General features: G+C 43.5%; 2 protein-coding genes across 2 annotated transcripts; one reads left to right on the top strand and one right to left on the bottom strand.

Moving 5' to 3' along the window:
• The first annotated feature begins 231 nt into the window (after positions 1-231).
• ABAT (4-aminobutyrate aminotransferase) lies at positions 232-13,628 on the top strand. Its single transcript, XM_019620702.2, has 11 exons — positions 232-358; positions 3,332-3,412; positions 3,883-3,975; positions 4,591-4,653; positions 6,653-6,716; positions 7,345-7,493; positions 9,020-9,157; positions 9,855-10,022; positions 10,710-10,856; positions 11,514-11,625; positions 12,807-13,628. Exons 3-11 carry the CDS (start codon positions 3,910-3,912, stop codon positions 12,926-12,928), a joined length of 1,029 nt encoding a protein of 342 aa, XP_019476247.1. The 5' UTR covers positions 232-358; positions 3,332-3,412; positions 3,883-3,909; the 3' UTR covers positions 12,929-13,628.
• Positions 13,629-16,367: 2,739 nt separating this feature from the next.
• On the bottom strand, positions 16,368-17,872 carry TMEM186 (transmembrane protein 186; the record flags this gene model as incomplete). The annotated part of the gene is made up of 1 exon (XM_003210736.4): positions 16,368-17,872. A coding segment is annotated over one exon (531 nt), but the record flags the coding sequence as incomplete, so codon positions are not given.

Genomic DNA, 17,872 nt, shown 5'->3' with positions numbered 1-17,872 from the left:
AGCATCTTGCATAGAAAGGCCATGTGATAGAAACTGTGATGTTCAACTGCCGGAAGCTCAGTGTTATGTTCATCTCTTTTTGTGCTGGGTTTGTAACTGTATGTACTAAAATGCACTGTGCTGTTGCCTGACACTAAATTTGTAATGAAGAGGAGAACTGTCCTATTTAAAAGAAGTCGTATCGTTGATAGTTGAAGCATACACACGTTAAACAGAATTTGAGGTAAGTCTGAATAAAGTTATTCTGAGTCACTCTCCACATTAGTTTACATAAACCAGATACAACTTTTCTTTCTCTTTTTAATTAGGTTACAGCCATCCATCTCTGATAAAGCTTCTCCAGCAGCCACAGAACCTGGTAAGTGAATTCCAACATACTTGAAGGCATTCTCTCCCTCCTTGTGGCAGTCTTCTCCAATTTGTCTTAGGCTGATAATGAACACGTAATGACTCAATTTGAAAGTATGGTAAGATCTGCTTTTCCTATTTCTATTAGATGAAAATAGCTTGGTTGTGTTTAAGAAGACATCAGAAAGTATGTAAAGCTTTACAATAAGGAAACATTTGTCAGTGCAAGCACTTGGGATGTTTGCAGCCAATTTAAACCACACTTCACAGAGTTTCCAATTATTTGTTTTAGTTCTTGACTGAAGCTTTTGAGGCTGAAATCAAGCACAAGTCCTTCAGAGTGTAGTATTCTGTATATGAAAATGGTGCTTTATATCTGGAATGCTCTTTGTTTGTTACTGTTGTATTCTAGGTTTTTTTGCTTCTTTTTGGTTTGTTTTTGTTTGGTTTTCTGTGTTGTTTTTTTTTTGTAGGGGAGTTTCAGTACTTGGTTCTCATCTCCTAAACATGAAGTTGATTAAACCTCTGGCATGTGCTTGAAAACTGAAGAGTTCAGCAACAGGATGATTTCAAAGCCAAATAACTGCTTCTTAAATTAAATACCTTCTTATTTCCTCAACACTGTGCTGATAGTATTTGGAAAAAAAGCTGCATTCTAATTCAGGCTTCATGTTTTCATTTCTTGGACAGGAGTTCCATAATCACTTTGTGGGTTTGTTTGTTCGTATTAATTTTACCCCTTTACTTTTAAACACCACAAGTTATGTACACGATACAGAGATGCACAGAGTTGTGATTTAACTGAGAAGCAGAATGCAGCCAGGCAGACCTGAGCTGCACGGCCTTTGGCTGCACACCAGCAGATCCCCTGGCTGTGCTGCCTACATGAAGTCCTACATGTCCAGGAGAGCAAAGCTGAGGCCAACAGGTGAGAGTAGTGCAGGTGTTCGGGTTCCCTGAGCTGAGCTGCTAATAGTTCTCAGTCCTTCAGGATGAGAGGAACTCTGCCTTTCCCAGAAACACAGTATTTCAGTATAAAAATAAAATAAGTCTGCCGACAAGGCTAGAAATTCTAGAGTTACTGAAGGCAGATCTGGATACGTGGAAGCACTAGTATTTCTACTTAACATTAAGTCATGGAATTACTTCTGGAGATGGCAATGCCTTGTTTAATGCAGTAGTAGGCAAAGTCAGATTTTAAACAAAACAAAAACCAAGTTGTGTGGTGGCAGTTGCTAATCTTTGAGCTGGAAAAGGCTGCCAGCCTTAATATCAGGCCCATCTCTCCTGCATCAAAAACATGGGTACCCTGTTCTGGTTTCTGAAACCTCCATCAGTTTGATCAAGGGCAGAAGGTGGCACTAAGGCAGTCTGTCTCTGACTGCGCTGCCCATTCCTGGCAGCCTTCGCTCTGAGCCCAGCACAGGCAGAATGTCATTTCTGCAGGCAGTTTTGTGACACTGAGGCCGGAGAGCTGGAAGGGCAGAACTTGGGGGAACCTCACTGCAGACACTGGGGTCTGACTGCAGTGCCAACCTTAGTACTCAAAAAACAGCCTTATTGTTTTTTGAGTAACACGCATCAATGGAGAGCCCTTGATTATAGTTAACAACAGGATTGGTGTTTTCTTGGAGAGATGTTTTTTTGTTTATCTGTAATGCTCTGTGTACCCTCTTTATAGCTGGCTATAAAGAACAAAATATGCATCCATTCATTTGAGACCATAGCAGCTTGATATCAATGTTATGTTTCTCTTGGTACTGAGCATCTCATTGATAACAAAAGAGAAATTGACTTTTCTGCTTAATGGCAAATGTTGTCAATTGACTGTGACAACCCATAATCAAATTCATGACAGATTTATGGTCTCATATCTATTAATTTTATATGAGAATTGCCTTCTAAATTGATGTAAAAAGTCAAGTAAGAGTTCTCATATGTACTAAACAAAAACTTTGTGGTTATCTGCTAGTAAAGGCATTACTTAGATTTTTTTTTTTTTTTTTAAGCTTAAGTCTGTTGAAGCAAATAGTGGTTTAGAAGTAGTACACTTGTATGAATTACTGAGTCCTAGCTCACACTTTGTTATACCTCATGTGACTTTTAGTTATCTCAGAGTTCTGCTGAAATGTTCTACGTGTACTGGGGCTGTTCAGCAGAAGGCTCAGAGGGATCTCATCCATGTCCATAAATACCCAAAGGGAGGTGCAAAGAGGACACAGCCAGGCTCCTTGCAGCACTGCCCAGTGCCAGGAGCAGAGGCAGTGGGCACAACCCGGAGCACAGCAGTTCCCTCTGCCCGTCAGGCAGCACTGCTGTGCTGTGCGGTGCCGGAGCCCTGGCACAGGCTGCCCAGAGGCTGTGGGGTCTCCTCCTTGGAGCTCTCCCAAAGCCACCTGCCCGTGGGGCTGGGCCCTGCTCTGCAAGGCTCTGCTGGGACAGCGCTATTATAGGACTATTTCAGCAGTAGTAGCACCTGATTTAGGTCAGACCTTAATCAGGAAATGGAAAGGAGAAAAGAAGAGGTGAGAAAATGATGATGCTGACGAGCTAGAAATCTTCTATTGTAGTGCACAATAAAGAATGTACCTAAAATTCAGGGTAAGGCAGTGGGAAGGGTGGCTGTGAAAATGAAAAGCACCAGAACAAGAAATATTTAACTGGAATGTTTCCAGTGCAAATCGACAGGCTTCATGAAAGCAGAATATAGTTGAAAAGCATCTTCACCAGCTTGTCTGGATATGTCACAATCCATGTTCCTGAGCTTGATTTAATGCATGCCTCTGACTATTGGGCGGATAGCATGCAAGGTAGCTTCTCGCCGATCTCCTTGCTGCACTGCCCACTGCTGCCTGGTAAACATAAAAGTACAAATTTCTAGCTGTTATTTGTGATAAGAAAGAAATGTAACTGCCTCCATATCAACACGATATTTTTCACATAATACTGAAAGCTAACAATTTCTCTTCCTTTGTTTTTGCAGAGCACTTTTATCAACAGACCTGCCCTAGGGATTTTACCTCCGGAGAACTTTTCAGAAAGACTGAAGGAATCTTTGTTGTCAGTAAGTCTGAGATGGCTGTGATGAGTTACTGCATTCTGTATTTAGGGACATGGGTACATCAAGGGGAGATGTGGGGTCTTCGTAGGGAGCACCGTGGGTGAGCAGTTTGTCCGCCTGCTGGAGGGAAGCTCTTTCAAGAGACCAGAACCAGCAAGTGAGAAAATGGAACCTTTTTCCCCAGGCTTCAGTGTGAGAGGGTGGTGTGCCTGCTCTCAGCACAGATATTGCTGCTTTCAATGTGGATTCAAGAATTGATGACAGAATGCATTTTCATTTACTTCTGTTCACTGTGCTTTCATAGGAGGTAGCGTAAGTGGAGTGTGTTGAGCCTCTTCAGCTGCAGTAAGAGTCAGCTTTCCTCATCCCAGGCATGGCTGGTTTCCCATTATATTGAAACTAATTGCATTACATTCAATTTCCACTATAGTTGAGCTCAGTATTTTGAAGTGATTTTCCCTTTTTATTGACAGGTGGCTCCCAAGGGTCTGCCACAGGTGATGACCATGGCTTGTGGATCCTGCTCAAATGAAAATGCATTTAAGTTAATATTTATGTGGTACAGAGTGAGTAAAATATTAAGTGTTTTTGTTTTGTAGTTTTGAATGTAGAAATCTGTATTTATTCAGTAACATAACTGCTGTTACAAATCAAAGTAAGGGTCAGAGGCTCTGTGGGCGTGATGTTATTTATATTCACCTTCATATAGGTTCTTTATTAAAAAGCCTTCATCTGAGCTTTCAATTTCTACTGGTACAATTTCAGAAATTAAGAAGTAAAGGAAAGAAAGAAAATGTATGTGGTATTAGTGCTTATTCTTTGTTCACCACATGATCAGCTGTTTCTTCTTCCAGAAATGGTTTAACCTAAAACTCCAGGAAGGTCACGTATTCCTTGGGAACGGCCTCTCCAACAGCAGTCATCTTTCTCCTAATGTGTAGGAGTGAGTGGACAGACTGGCTTTGCCTATTTGTATATTATTAGGGCCAACATCTTAAGCTGACAATTACCTAAAATAGTTTGTCTTACAAAATGCACATTGCAGTCATAGGAACCACAGTCTTCACTGCCTCTAGTTTGGAATAACAGAATTAGTAACTTGTAGCTCGGGTACAAATTCATTGATTACAACTAAAGGAAAACTGTTGGTAGCTGTTTGTTTTTGTTTTGTTTATTTGCAGAACAAGGAGAGGGGCCGTAATAATGTCACAAAAGAGGAACTGGAATCATGCATGATTAACCAGGTAACGTTGTGGGCTTTTTTACCATACAGATGTAACACTGGCTTGGGTTTCTAAGGGAAGACTGGGAGGAAAAATTAGTTTTCCTGTCTCTGAAGTGGAATCACAGTTTTGTAAACTTAGAAAATGGGGAAAGACAAACTGCTTCCAACAAATACCAAGACTTGCTGCTAGTATTCTTCTGCATCTGTCCACACAGTGAATCTTGGGAAGATCTTCCTTTTTTCATGAAATACCATTTGCAAGAAAGAGAATTAGGTGATGGATGGGCCCATAGGGATTATTAATACATGCACATTTTTGCAAGTAATATTGACTGTCCTTCTCATTTTTCGAGAAGCTGTGATCTTATGGCTTAAAACTAATCAGGAGGGTAGTTAAAACTCAACTGTATACAGGTGGGATGAGGAAACAGAGATATAACAGAAAAACCTCTGAAGTCCTACTCAGCTTTCAGCTGAGCTGGTCTTGCTCATGCCAGGCACAAATCTTAACTTGCAACAATAGCAGAAAACTGCAAATTTAATCTCTTCTTTGAGATACATGTAACCTGCTGGTCTCAGCCCCATGGTTGTCACCTCTCTAGTGAAAAGCACTGCAGTTCATTTGCATGAGATTACTGACTTCATTTAGCTTTACAAATGGAGGAGGGTTTGGGTTTTTTGCTTGTCTTTGGAATTAAAGTTCTCTGGTGTTGCTCACAGTGCCCATACTAATGAAAGAATGGCACCTAACAGCCTGAAGGAAAAGGAATTTTCTGATGCCCAAAGACTTGTGGAACTGACTGTCACCTTTTGGCCAGGTTTAGCTTTCTAAAAATGGAGATTCACATTTGAGCTAATTGAGTTTTCTTTACAGTTTGAGGGTGGGAAATTTTCAGACTAACTTATGCCTTTCTCTGAGGGGTTACGAATGTTGGATCCTTGAGCACATAGCTGAGATTAAAGGTCTAAAGAGTATGTAAGTGGTAATAAGCCTTTTGTTCCTAGGGTAAAAGGGAAACAGGAAAGGTAATTTGTACTGGGGGTTAGCTTAAATACCTCCTTCTTCTGAATTGCAGACAGTATACAGTTGCATGTTTTTCCTCATGGTTCCTTTTTCATTCATGGTGCAGCACATGAAAGCTGTGTGCTGATCTGAGCGTGCTCCAAGTGCAGACAGTCAGACATACACGTAGGAGGCAGCTCTCACTCACTGCTTTGGTATCTCTGCCTCCTATCAAGGCAGTCTGTAGCATACAAAGAAGTTGCTCATCAGCCCTTAGGGAATCCGCTGTGGTGGGCTGCCCGTGGCCCCACCATCCCTTTAGCAGGCTCAGTGGTCAGACCTTAACCCTTCCTGTCAGCCATTCCTTTCTCCTCGCACATTTCCCCTGCCCTGTGCAGGTTCTCCTTAGGCTGCAGTCCCTCAAGATAAAACTGCTGTGGCGTGGGTTTTCCACAGGCTGCAGCTTCCTTCAGGGCTGTGCAGTGTGATCTGCTCTGGGTCACTTTAACCTCACCACAGCCTCTTTTGCCCATTCTGAAACCTGCTCCCCAGCAGCACTGCGGGGCTCAGCTCTCAGGCCTGCAGCCAGGGCAGTCCCACCTCTGCTCAGGGGCCTCACCACCCCCACACATGGGTACACGGTGCACAAGTAGTTGTTTGTACCAGAAAGGGCTGATTGCACTGAATGTTCTGCTGTTGTAAAGCAATAGTATTATCAGTATAAATTGCCAAATATTCATTAATGCTGTGATATAACGTAGGAGTTCAGGCAGCTCTCAGGGGATGACACGTGCTTTTGCGACCTGGTGTAGGGAACCTGCTTTGGCAGGGGGGATTGGACTCGATGATCTCTGGAGGTCCCTTTCAACCCCTACGATTCTGTGATTCTGTGCTTCTTAAATGTGCCAATGTAACCATCTTTGGTGGCTGCTGCCTGGGGAGGGAAGGCTCTAGGCAGGGTGTGGGGCAGCAGCTGAGCTCTGGTACCGTGCTGACCTCTGTGCTTTGCTTCCAGCCCCCCGGCTGCCCCGACTATGCCATGCTCTCCTTCATGGGTGGCTTCCACGGAAGGACCTTCGGTAAGAACTGCCTGCTCTGCCCTGTGCCTCCTCCCCAGCCCCGCAGTGAGCTGCCATCCTGCTGCAGACTGCGGCTGCTCTGAGACAAGCAGTGCCAGCAGAGTAGATGCAGACCTATGAGCCTTATAAGCCCCTCCAGTACTGAAACTATCCTCGAGTGGCAGTGGGATTTAATCTCAGATCTTCTGAATATGAAGATCCCTTCTTTTTGAATCCAGGGTTTCCTGCATGTACTAGCAATCTAGCTCCTGGGGTGAAATTGCCACAACTCCAAATGTGATGATACTCAGGTCAACGTTTTATATCAGCTTGGTCCCAGCCACAAACTTGTTAGATACTCATTAGGACTGTAATTCAGAGCTCCATGGCTGAGTGGAACCCATCTATCCAGCACTGCTGTTCAGTGACAGAGGTTCTCCTGTCCTTCTGGAACAGTGCATATGGAAATGGATGCTTAGAGGCTACAGCACTCTGCCTTGAATAAATCCTATTACTCAGTATTTCAGGAAAGGAAAACATGGAGCAATTCAGAAAGTCCTGACGTCAGACAATTTTTCACCTCTTGTAGCTTTTTTCCTGTACAGTTCCTTGTCAGATATCTCTGTAATTCTTGTTATTTTGGGCTTAGGTTGCTTAGCTACAACTCACTCTAAAGCAATTCACAAACTGGACATCCCCTCACTGGACTGGCCTATTGCTCCATTTCCAAGACTAAAGTACCCTCTGGAAGACTTTGTGAAAGAGAATCAACAGGAAGAAGCCCGTTGTTTAGAGGAGGTAACAAATTCACTGGCAGCTTTCTGTTAATTTTGTTTGGAAATGATGAATGGTGTTAGTAGGTTTAGTTGCTTTTCACTGAAGGAATGTTTTCAGGGATTGGAACAGCATGTGATTAAAACAGCATTCACTGTTGTTTACAGTTAGCAGTTTGGCCCTGCTTTGTAGAAGAGCAGCCAGTCTGCTATCATTACATTGTACCAAAGCGAAAGTTCAGGTGCAGAAGCAGCTCGTTATGTCCTGATGAACTGGTCTGCCAGATTTTGCAAAGAGATGTGAGCTAACAGAGAGCTCGGTGTGTGTAACTCTTTGCACAGAAGATCTGTACCAGTATTTCAGTTTTTTCAGCTTTTCTGTGTTAGTCTTTGTGCATAAAGACATTTAAAAGAAAAATGATCCTCTGACAGCTGCAGGGAAGAAGCAGGCACATTCCGTGCCTTGCCTAGCACGGGAGGAAAGGAAGGTGAGCCGAATAGAGCTGCAGGGAGGCAAACTGCCTCCATGCACCCAAAAGATGGGATTCCTTGTTGGGCTTCCTGGCATCCAGGATCTGCCGTTTGCAAGGCGTTCTTTTTGAGAGACTGCTGCGGAGAGCGAAGCACGATGTGCCATGTGGAACAGGTTTGATCTGGGACACTGATTAGAAGTGACTGCCAAGGAGTGGGCTGAGTGCTGCACAGAGCACAGCAGCGCTGCGTGGATGGCTGCGCAGAGCTGGGCTGAAGGGGCTGCTCATTTAAACCTGCAGAACTTCAGGGGAAACTGAAAGCATAGCAAATTGCTGCCCTGTGACAGTAGCTTATTTGAGGGGGGGAAGTGGGATGTGAAAAATCAATCCACAAACTTCAGCCATTATTAAAAAGAAAAAAAGGAAAAAAAAGGAAAGCTGAATGCTCTCTTGAAAGTCTTTGAAGTTGCTTACTGGCACTCTTGGGAAAGAACTGCTTTATACAGCCTACATAGGCTGTGGGCCCTGGAAGCTGTGAAGGGATATTTCAAGTACAAGTGACACCAATAATCCTAATGACTGGCTCTACAAGGTTAATTAAAACTCCTCCGTAAGCCACTTACCAGCAACAGAATTTCTGCAGTGCTTCATCAGATAAACTTAAAAGCATGAGAAGTGAATAAAAAATGCAAATTTAGAAGATTGCCTTCATTCATACATCAGATGAGATTTGTTCTGTGCTATATTTTTTAAATCTGAGATGGAATGACAGCAGCAGCACAGCAAACTGCAGTGGTTTCAATGATACTTTCAGCTGAAATTTGCTGTACTTTTTACACTGTGGAGAATTATACAACTTGCTTACAGTTTGGTTCAGATTGTGGTTTGAACTTCACCAAAAATTCCAAACAAGAAGGCAGTTAAATCCCAGATACTTATAGATTTCTTGTGGTTCCTGCCACCTTTATAGCCAGGAATGGCTATGAAATGTTGAAGTGCTGGTGCTGAGCTTTTAATCTTTCTGGGAAGAAATATGAGAAGGTCATGAGAAGAAAAGGTAACATGAATTGATTTGCAGGTGGAAGATCTGATTGTCAAGTACAGGAAAAAGAAGAAGATTGTGGCTGGAATCATTATAGAACCAATACAGTCAGAGGGTGGAGACAACCATGCCTCAGATGACTTCTTTCGGAAGCTACGAGATATTGCCAGAAAGGTAATCAAGTGTTTCACTGCTCACACAGCAGTAGCTAAACGTGCATCATTTGTTCCCGTCTCCAGGGGTCTTCCTCTCCCTGGAACGTCACAAGCCTCTTCATTAGCAGCTGGGCTAGTTACATACATGTATCCGTACAAACAACTGCTGTGGTCTGCACAGCCTTGTCTCTTACACTGGGCACACAGTTGGTGGACTCCTCAATTGTTGAGGGATTTAATCAACTTTAGAACAGGTGGTTTGGGTAATTTTTGGCTGGCATACTTGTGTTTCTACTCTTGTTGAAGTTAAAAACAAATCAAATCCACGGATAAGTACAGATGTTCCAAGAAAACAAGGACAAAGATAGATGCCTTGGTAACTGGAACACGGCAGTTATGTATTTAGAAGCAGTAATTCAGTAAGACCTACTTCATGCTTTTTGTTCCCCCCAGACATCTATGGGAGAAGCTTTTGTGTGCTCACAGAGAAGAGAATAGGTGAATAATTGTGAAATCCAATGCACAGTGAGTTGAAAGTCTGGTTAGGAAATATGGCAACACTGGTTTTGGGTTGAAGACAAGAGATTTGAAGCAGTGAAGGCAGAGGAAGGAGAAACATAATGTAATTGGCTTGTATGTATCTATTAATTGAGGGAGGTATTTTTGTTTTGGAAATGCTGACTCCTGTTCTGTGCTTTTCACTTAAATCTCTGCAGCATGGCTGTGCGTTCTTGGTGGATGAGGTGCAGACAGGAGGTGGCTGCACTGGAAAATTCTGGGCACACGAGCACTGGGGCCTGGATGATCCAGCTGATGTGGTAACATTTAGTAAGAAGATGATGACCGGAGGATTTTTCCACAAAGAGGAGTTCAGGCCAAATGCTGTAAGACTTCCAACGAAACTCTGTGCTAATTGGCAAGGTCCTTTATGAGCACCTGACATGTCTGTGGAAGAGGCAAGCTTTCATTGGTGCTGCAGGTTCAGCTAGATGGAGCTGTTGTCCCAGAGACACTTGCTTTGTGCTTATAGGAGACATCTTTACTTTCACTCTGTTAGTCCGATTGCTGCCAGTCTCTCAAATCACTGATGGGAGAGAGTAGAGAACTGGGTTCAGACTAATGAACTGCTCTTCAGTACAAAAGGCACCACAAACCTGCACCTTTTTCTGCATGACTTGGCATTTTCAGAGCTTGTATGCAAGCAGTGTGAACTCTTATCCAGACTTATTCTTCATAGAAATACCACTTTAAATGAAAATGAAATGGAAAAAAAACTAAACAAAAGGGAGAAGGTAAAGCTTGAACACCAAACCCATACAGACAGCACTGATGTCAGCATAATCTGTAGCCTTGTTTCTGTGACATGACAGAGCAGCAAAACAGAACATGCTTAATTCATGGCATAAAATAGTAGCTCGCTCTTTATGCCAAGCAGGCAGCTTAGGGGACTTAATGAGATTAGTGCATGCATTTTCATGTACCATACGTGATCAATGTGCTGGTTTGCTTGCTCTATTATAGTGACTTGCCTGTTAACTTGTTGCACAACTCTCTTTCCACTCTTTCCCAAGCCCTATCGGATTTTTAACACCTGGCTTGGAGATCCATCCAAGAACCTTCTGCTTGCTGAAGTCATTAGGGTTATTAAAAGAGAAGACCTTATAAACAACGCAGCCCACGCAGGAAAAGCACTACTGACTGGCCTACTGGATTTACAGGTAAGCATTTTTAAGGGTTACTACAGATAAGAAGGAGAAATTCAGTGATCAGTTAGGGTCTGACCTCATCCAGTTTCAAATACGTGGACTGAGGAACTCCAGTTGGGCAGCACACTCTGATGGTAACTTAGTGGTTCAGGGGCTTCAGTGTAAGCATGAATGAACATGTCCTGTTTTGAACTCAAGTAAACTTTCCTTTAATGACTTAAGAATGTAGTTTTTATATAGCTTAATCCAAAATGAAAGGTGACCTCCAGAATATGTGAGGCTGTGATGCTATGTTTTTGGTTCTAGGAGAAATACAATGTTAAAAAGACACCAATATTTACAGCTGCTGCTAAGCAGTGTTGTACAGAGCTGAGGCCATTCTCAGCAAAGAGCTGGAGGAGCTGGGAGGGAACAGAATGAGGGGATATTCCACACCATATGAAATTGTGTGGAAGGAGTTCTGAAGGAGGTGGGACTTCATCTCTTCCACTGTTTGTGGGACACTGATCAGGGAGTGGATACGTGAGATACCCTGATTGTTTGCAAGCTCCAGTCCACCAGAACAGGAGGCAGCAGGTTTTCTGTGCTGCAGAATGCTTGGCAGAGCTTGCCAGCAGATGCCCTCAGTGACAGCAGCTGCCCTGCATACATCCTTCCCACTCTCTGCAGGCTCGCTACCCCCATCTTATCAGCAGAGTGAGAGGAAGAGGAACGTTCTGTTCGTTTGACACTCCAAATGATGCAACTAGAAACAAGTTAATTACAATAGCGAGAAACAAAGGTAAGGAAGTTTATGCGTGGATGAAGTTTCAAATGACAAACAGCAGGATACGTGTAATGCTTTGAATTTTTTCTTTTATCTGGTGCATGCATACTAAAATATCCAGGACAAAAGTGAATTACAAACAAACTCTATGAAGGCTTCTCTGGGAGTAGACGTATCTCCTTAAACGTTTGTCTGAACCAGTCAGTTGCACGTACATGCACAGTTACTGCCTCTTTAGGTCTGATGCTACTTAGAGAGACCTATGCAGAGCATTGTTTTTATAACCTCACTTGAATATTCCTCAGCTGTGAACCAAGGGGGATCCAGGCATGGCTTACTTCTAGAAACACATCAGGAATATTTATGTTAACATAACTGTCACACAGGAAAACTCAGGAAGAACTAGGAATTTTGTGGAATACCTCAGAACAAAATATACATTGAGTTGCATAAAGGAGGCACGGATGTACAACTACATGCCTCTGCTAGTGCAGAACTTCACCCAGCTGTAGGCAAGCCCAGGTTTTAGGAGAGGAACCTCATGATCTGAAGCCTGTCTTTGCATTTAACTGTGGGCCCTCGGTTTGCAGCTGTTTTTGCTGTTGCTCACATATCTTGAAAGAAGTACATACAGTACATCTAGCCACCGTTAAGACATTGGTATGTTTTGTTTTTGAAAGCCAGCATGGAGAAAAGGGTAAGGCATTTGCTTCATGGTGCACCAAGGCTATGCTTAGTGGCAAGGTAAGCTCAGCTCAACAGTACAGATTTTCATGGTCCACACCCTTTAAAAAAAAAAAACCTTGTACTTAAAGTAGTGCAGCACTGCCAGCACTGAGATATTTAACATTTTTGTCATTAAAAACGAAGTTGTTTAAAAACAAAAGTGTAAAGAAGCCTGTTAGGTCCATGATGGAGGCACTTAACCCATAGAGTACTGCAGCTTTCGAGTGGTGGTTCTGAGCACTGTGCTGCAGGGAGCTTTTCCAACATCTCAAGTGTTTCGCAGAATGGCCTCTGAGTGTTCTTTTGAGTTGCAGTGAAGCCTGAGGCCTCCGCACTACTGCTGATGTGCTTTGTGTCTGTAGGACTAGCAGAGAGTGGGGGGAAGCTTTTACTGACCCTCCTCAGTGAGGTACGACCTGCATTTACTGGATGTTGGGCAGTGATGACTGAAGGAGCTCTTCTCCTCGCAGGTGTTGTGCTGGGAGGCTGTGGTGACAGATCGATCCGTTTTCGTCCAACACTGATCTTCAAGGACCACCACGCACACCTCTTTCTGAACATTTTCAGTGACATCTTGGCAAACTTCAAGTAAAAAGCAGTTCTCTCACATGGAACAACTAACTGATTATGAAAGTAGTTTGCATTAATTCATGTCTTCTCCACTTACAAGATAAGTGTAAAGTCATAAACTGAGGTTTGTGTTCTGTCTGTAATCCTGCCCAAGGCAAGCTGCTCCGTGCAAAACAGCACAGGCAGAGCACTGGTACTGCTCCCCAGCAGGTACCTGCAGCGCTCCGACGCTGCGCCTGTAGAGGCTGTGGCCCTCCATCTTTGGGCCGTGCAAACTGCAGAGCCCTCCCTCCACCTATGGCCCTGACTGCTTGATTTGTCTCAGTAGGACCTGGTACAGCCCATCTTCACAGATAATCCCAGCAGTTTTACTTGTGTCCAGAAGCAGCCACAAGTACAGCCTAACACTTAAATGCACAAACAAGTCCCTGCTATGAAAGAGCCATTCTCTGATGGCAGACAGAATAAAAGGCATTTCAAGGAAAGCTTTGCTTTCCACCACTGCCAAGTACAATATTTTACAGGCGAATTGCCAGCTTTATTCCCCTAAACACTGGTCTGCCATACCACGTGAATCGCAGCACTGCGCTACTCAGCCGTTAGCCTACAGGTACTGCTTGAGGTGTAATGCACAGCAACGAGTGTGGGGCTGAGCAGAACAGAAGCACTCTGTCCTTGCCCTGGAGGTTTAAAATTTTGCCTTCTCTTACAATCAGAGCTGTACAGAAAAAGCTATACTGAAATGTTTCTAATTTGACAAAGCTTAGAGAATCGTGCAAAGCACATCATTTCCACCTCTGTCAGTGATCTTACAGTTAGGAATATTTTCCCATTTGCCCAAAATGCACCATAACAGCCATTAATTTTAGCTATTGCAAGTTCTACGTTACTACTTGACTATCTTGTAAAACTACAGCAGAATTGCTTGACTGTGTGACACGAGAGCCACTACTGTGTAGAGTCACAGTAGCAGTGAGTAGTCCCAACTGCACATTGTAACGCAACGTATTTCTGTGCTAATAGTTTACAGAGGTCTTCTGGGAAGCCACAGAATCAAAAAAATGTCAACACTTTGTTGTGTTGTAGTTGTTCTGGACATCTCTTTACTGTGAACTCTTTGCTATTTGCTTCAGGCTAACCTGAATTAGTTCTGGTACCTTTTTCAGTTTGTTTTCTTGGCTAGCAGGCACCTGGCTTTTCCTTACTGGGTTGAACTTTTTTTATGTTAATGCACCAAAAAAGAGGGACCACATTTGACACTAAAGTCGCCCTATTAGCAAGTCTTTAATTATATAGTAAAGACAGAGCAGTTAAAGCATTTATACATGCTTAAAAGAGCTACCAAACTGTGAAAGGTTTCTTACCTTGCTACCTTTTAATCGTGGTTTTCCCATTTTATTTATTGAGTTCTGGTATTGGACAACTCAAGAAAACTCACTTCTGTTAGCTTAAAAAGAATGGGATTTCTATAAACCTCTCTGCAGAACCCAGAATTCTGGTACCAGCTGGTCAGGTTTTTGAAACAGAGGTTGTTGAAATCTGGAGAAGGGTCTGGTGGACTGGTGTTCAACAAAGCCTCATTGTCATCACTGTCCTCATAAGAGTTTTATCACCAAGAGGAAAGTCAAACTTTCTGAGAACTGCATTTGACTGCATTCTGGGAATTAGGTAGTTTGACATATCAGTGCAGTAGTTTTAGTGTCCTAGCAAGTCTTGTACTTTTACAGAAGCAAAGGTCCAGTAATTTGAAGTCTTACCACATCCTCACTTTTATGATGAATACTCTAGATGTTTTTATAATTTTTACTAACACTCAGTAACTGTATAATTGTGTACAACATGCCGATGAGATCATGTTAGAGAATACATAGAAAGCACTGCAGCTGAAGCATATGAAGTTAATATTGTTTACAGCATACTGTGGACAGTGCCAAATAAATGTTTAAACCAATACTTAAGTACACTTCATGGTGTAACTAGTAATTGTACACAAATTCATAACAGAATGACATCTCGTGTAATCAGTATTCTTAAATAAAATATTTATAATTGAACTTCCCCAAGGCTCTTTATTTTACACATAGCACACGCCTACACTGAATCATTAGTGCACATTAAATATATTCCTATGAAGAGATGCCTCCATAAATCATACTGTATGTATACAGACCACCTCAGTCAACTGACTTTCTGCTGCCATAGTATTTAAGCCAAGGAAGACTTTTATTTTCCTTTTGATATTGCTGCACAACTCACTATCAGCCACAATTTAGACGAAGACCCCAATTAGGAGACATTCAGTGTGAATAAACAGTAAATCAGGGTTTGCCTTTGCATTGCAATAGCCATTTTACTTACCTGATCCGCTGATCCACTGAGATGGATTTCAATAGGCCTGAGGAATAAACTGAAAAGCACACTCCAGATGTCACTGCTGGTGAAGGTTAGTTGATGTGCTGTCATTCAGGTTGGAAAAGATCTCAAAAGTCATCAAACCCAACTGTTAACCTAGCACTGCCACTAAGCCACATCCCTAAGCACTACATGTTTTCTCAATACCTAAGCTATGCAGTGGGCAGCCTGCTCCAATGCTTCGCATAACCCTCTCTGCAGAAAGACTTTTTGTAATACCCAGCTTAAACTTGAGGCTATTTCCTCGTCCTATCACTATTACCTGGGAGAAGAGACTGAGCCCTGCCTTGCTAAAGCCTCCTTTGAGGTAACTGTAGAGAGCAATAAAGTCCCCAGGCTTCCTTTCCTCTATGCTCAACAATCCCAGTTCTCTATCTGCTTCTCCTAAGGCTTGTATTGCACACCTCACAGCCCTGCTGCCCTTCTCTGGAGATGCTGCTGGGCCTCCATGTCCTTGTTTGGGGCCCAAAGCTGAACTCAAAGTGTGGCTTCACCAGAGCCAAGCTCTGACAGATGCTCACCTGCTCCTGCTGGGCACAGGATGACAGAAGCTAAATCTCATATCAAATGAAGTAACAGCTAGAAAAGCAGTATAAGGACTTAATTTGCTTTTGACAATTAAAAAAATCTTAAGACGTGGTCAAGTTACATTCCCAGATTTAAATCCTGCTCCTTATTTCTGCTCAGGTTTTGGCTTTGGCAAAGGAGGAATCACAGTAACAGCAGAAGCCAACCTCTGCCCTTTACAGACACAGGTGAGGTGATGAGCTCCACTCACACAGGTGGTGTGCCATCATCAGCTCTACCAGTTCAACAGAACACAAGCTACACCTGTTACACTTCTCAACTGTAATTCAACACAGCTTGCAATTGTCTTACCTTTTCTCTCTTTGTTTTAGGTTAGGGCAGTGGGTGGGTATTTGGCAAGGGTGCTGTAGATGTTAAAGCGAGCCCAAATCAGCACACAAATCAGGCAGTACAGAGCAGCTGGACCACAGCTACACAGTAATCTATGGTGGGGTAAACAGAAGATTGGTGACTTCACAGTCTCAGATAATTTTTTGGCAATATTTACTGTTTTTGCAACTCAAGTGTTACAGCAGTGATTAAATGACACGCATACATACAACCTAAAAACAACCCCCCAACATGAATATATGCAGAGAAGGACAAGTAGTTCCGAATTTCAACATAATGATTATTAAAATCTGAACTGAGAAAGGGCTCCCTGTAATTCATAGTGCCACATATGAGGAATGTTGTGTTCTTCCTTTATTTCAATGGGAAATGAATTAGCACTGAAGGCACTTGTAGGGCTGTCCCAGCCTTTACCCACCCGGACATCAGCTGTGCAGCAGCACACAGCCCTGCATACCACGTTCTGTTTGCACCCACACAGCCACCAGCCCTGTGTACTCAGGAGAGTTGGTCCAAGTAGTGTTTCCTTAACACTGATTTTTTATGATTGTCAGGAAGCCTTTTCAGCATAATAACTATTAATTGCTAACTGCTCATTAGTACATGGGCTAGTATCGCTCTGACACCTAGCATTATTTATCATACGACTGTATGGGACCAGTTTAATTTCAACAAGTTTCCCAGCTAACCTAAACCTTGCTACAGGTGAATTTGAAATGAGGATGCTCTGACAGTCACTGCATTCACTCTGAAAAGAGTGTCACATTTACCCTTAACCTCCAGTGCGAGCTGAAACAGTGCAGGGCAGCAGCAGCACCTCGCTGCCTGTGTGGCTGTGTCCTGTGTGGTACCAGCCGTGGCTGCAGCACTGCACACTCTGACTGCATCCAAAAGAAGCACTCCTGCTCACTGCTCACCCCATAACGCTACTGCAACAACACTTACTTACCCAGTGGATTGCTGGTTACTGTTTCTACACTGAGCACACATACTGTCACATGGGAAAATGATAGAAGTATGTCAGTTTGATAAACTAATTACGTCACGCAAGAATCCACACAAGGAACAATGCAACAAGCGACATCACCAGCAATCTGCTGCCGCATCACTGCAGCTCTCCAAATATTTGCATAAACTTCTGTCTGTCCACAATCTGGCCGTATTTAAGTGTGAAATATAAGATCTCTGTGCTGTCATACCGCCTGAACCGGAGAAGCAGCTCTCCCCTGGCATCCCCAACCTCATCCAAAGTCATCACCGTCTCCAGGGGACAGCAGATGTCGTTGCGCCTCCCCCAGAACGTCAAGTGGGCCACTTTGACAGTTCTTCCGCTTTCACTTAAGTAGATCAGCCCGATAATTCGTCTGAAAAAGTAGCTCATCCCGTACAGCATCGCTGCAGCAAAGACGGCGATGCCGGCTGTGTAGAGCAGCACGGCCTGGGGCAGCTGCTGCTGCAGGTGCAGGTAGCAGACGGGCGGCAGCACCAGCAGCGTGGTCGCGGTCTGCAGCAGCTTCAGCCTGGACAGCACGCGGCAGTACCTGATGCCCGGGAACCTGTACACCACGTCGAACTCTTCGCTTTTCCCATCTCCAGCCTTCTGCGGGGCCGCGGCAGCGGGAGCCCAGCGGCGCAG

The sequence above is a fragment of the Meleagris gallopavo genome, chromosome 16 (genome assembly GCF_000146605.3).
Source record: "Meleagris gallopavo isolate NT-WF06-2002-E0010 breed Aviagen turkey brand Nicholas breeding stock chromosome 16, Turkey_5.1, whole genome shotgun sequence".
Classification (NCBI taxonomy): Eukaryota; Metazoa; Chordata; class Aves; order Galliformes; family Phasianidae; genus Meleagris; species Meleagris gallopavo.
This window is presented reverse-complemented; position numbering and strand designations above follow the sequence as displayed.